The following is a 2327-nucleotide window of genomic DNA, read 5'->3' as shown; positions in this document are numbered from 1 at the left end:
AACCCAACCCAGAGACAAGGCTCAGGCCTGCCTCACATCAAACATTTATCACTTGCAAATTGTTTATTGTACAACTGTTTATGTTCCGACTAAGCTTGGCTGCCACTCGGTTGACAGATGGCCTGATTTAGTTTGAAGGTTTTGGGGGGAAATGCATTGGAAAACACTGGTAGTTGCATAACCAATGAGAAGCACCACAACCGCTTTGTTGAGCTCCAGATGAAAAATAACAATTCGTTGCGCTTGTCAAACCAAATCCTTTGCGTTTTATTTTTTTTCCTGTGGTGTTTTTTTTTCACACACAAAATGTCTAAATAGCCAGATACTCAAAAGTAGGCCATACAATTGATAGAAAACAATAGTGAAATCTACTGAGAATTAAAACCTAGCCACAGAATGTTGTCTGTGTGTGTGTGCGTGTGTGTGGGTGGGTGTGTTTACAATTTAAATGTAAGGTTACACTCTAAGGTTAGACTCATTGCTAGAACTTCAACTTGGAATAGAAATGCACTGTTGATTCACTTACTGAGACAAGTGTACTTTCTGTGGCTTTGGATACATTATTTAAATGCAAATGTAGAGATAAATATAATGTATGCCACGTTCTTCATGTTGTTTCCTGCTGTGAACACACCCAATAGAATGGGTGCATGCATAGTTATACAATAGCCTAACTGCTGTCTTACAGTGTGATATACGCTATGCTTGTGTTACTTTTTGACAGTTTTAGCCTTTTAAAGCTCAGGCTATTTACCATGCTGTTTAGAATCTTCTGTTTACTTCTGAAGAGAGACAGAAATAGTACTAATTTCCACACATGAATACACCCTTCACACACAGCGGAGATTGGATCTCAGAAAACAAGTTGAAATGACAGCTTTATCAGCGGAGAACATTATGCGTCTATAAATGACTGCAGGTGTCATATCAAATAGCTGTTTCATCAAACTACACCAGGGATTTTACAGTCAGGCAACACGACTTGTTATTCATTTCTTCTACATTCTGTAATATCCTTTATTTTATCCTTTGTTTCTCTTGTCTTTTCCAGGAGACCCAGCATGGCAACCTCCGGCTCATACCTATGGTGACATCATCTCTACAGGACCCTCTGAGCCAATGAGCAACCGGCTTCTCTCCTCAGTCCAAAATGGAGACTGCACACCTCGGATTTACTCCCTAGTGGACAGATTCAAACCATGGACTTTCCCAGGATCCTTTGGACTGGTCTAAGTTGCACATAGTGCTGCCTCTAGTGCTGTCTCAGTGGGCGGGGCTCTGGGGATACGGAACACTCTGTGCGCCCACAGGTTCCGTGGACTTCTAGAACATCTAGAAATTGACCATGAGAATTCCTGCCTGTGCCATTGCCTGTCTCTGCCCTGTACTGATCTGTCTATGTGTGGTCCAGAGGAGCTATGGAGCGGCCCAGCCCCAGACCAGGCCCGTCAGAACAATGGCCCAGCTCCATCCGTGGTTCCAACCCCAGCCCCCGCCCCAACCCAGCCCCCAGCACCAGCACCAGCCCCATCCCAAACCCAGACCCCAGCCCCAGCCCAAACGCAGACCCCAGCCCCAGCCCAAACGCAGACCCCAGCCCCAGCCTCAGCCCCAGCCCCAGCCCAAACCCAGACCCCAGCACCAGCCCCAGGCCCAGACTCAGCCCCATCCTAAACCCAGACCCCAACACCAGCCCCAGGCCCAAGCCCAAGCCCAGCCCAGGCCCATCAGAACACCCAGGAACCAAACCAAGCACCTGGATGGGGGAGAGAAGGACGTGCACCACAGGCCCAAGAGAGGCTGGATCTGGAACCAGTTCTTTGTTCTAGAGGAGCACATTGGACCAGAGGCACAGTATGTAGGAAAGGTACTGTAATAATATTAATATATATATATATATATATATTAATATATAATTATATTATGCATGTTCCCTTTTAAGAGCCAGTACAGTCTCAATATTTAAAAGTGTTCAGAAACTCAAAGTTGGCTGATGAGAAGATGAGACACAGTTCCATCTCCAGCTGTGTAGATCCAGCCAAGACGCCTCGCAACTCCCAATAAAAAAAGGATTAGGCACCATAAGGCACCTCATTTCATGTTTTTTGATTTTGTTTTTGAGGTGATTACAGGATATACTAGATGTACAGTAAACAGATGGCTTTGCATACAGAGTCATCTCCACAGCAGACGACTTTTAAATCTTCAGAAACATCTGAAACACTCTGATTCTTGAGTGAATTTCCCCTTCCCCTTTAAGAGTGTGTTCTTTTTTTCCCCTTTTAAGATTGTGTTCTGTTTCCCCTAATGTAGTCTTTTTCCTGCAG

General features: G+C 45.0%; 1 protein-coding gene across 1 annotated transcript in view; it reads left to right on the top strand.

Annotated features, from left to right (window-relative positions):
* Positions 1 to 1345: 1345 nt before the first annotated feature.
* LOC308171998 (cadherin-18-like) overlaps positions 1346 to 2327 on the top strand; it is a gene marked incomplete at both ends in the record, with an annotated part of 41072 nt that continues 40090 nt past the window's right edge. Inside the window, 2 exons of the mRNA XM_080546908.1 lie at positions 1346 to 1447; positions 1604 to 1867. Of these exons, the coding sequence (XP_080403034.1) occupies positions 1346 to 1447; positions 1604 to 1867 (366 nt within the window). The remainder of the gene's footprint in view (positions 1448 to 1603; positions 1868 to 2327) is intronic.

Source organism: Nansenia antarctica, assembly GCF_963989245.1.
Source record: "Nansenia antarctica genome assembly, chromosome: 16".
Taxonomy (NCBI): Eukaryota; Metazoa; Chordata; class Actinopteri; order Argentiniformes; family Microstomatidae; genus Nansenia; species Nansenia antarctica.
Note: the sequence above shows the minus strand (reverse complement) of the source record. Positions and strands in the feature narration are given on the sequence as shown.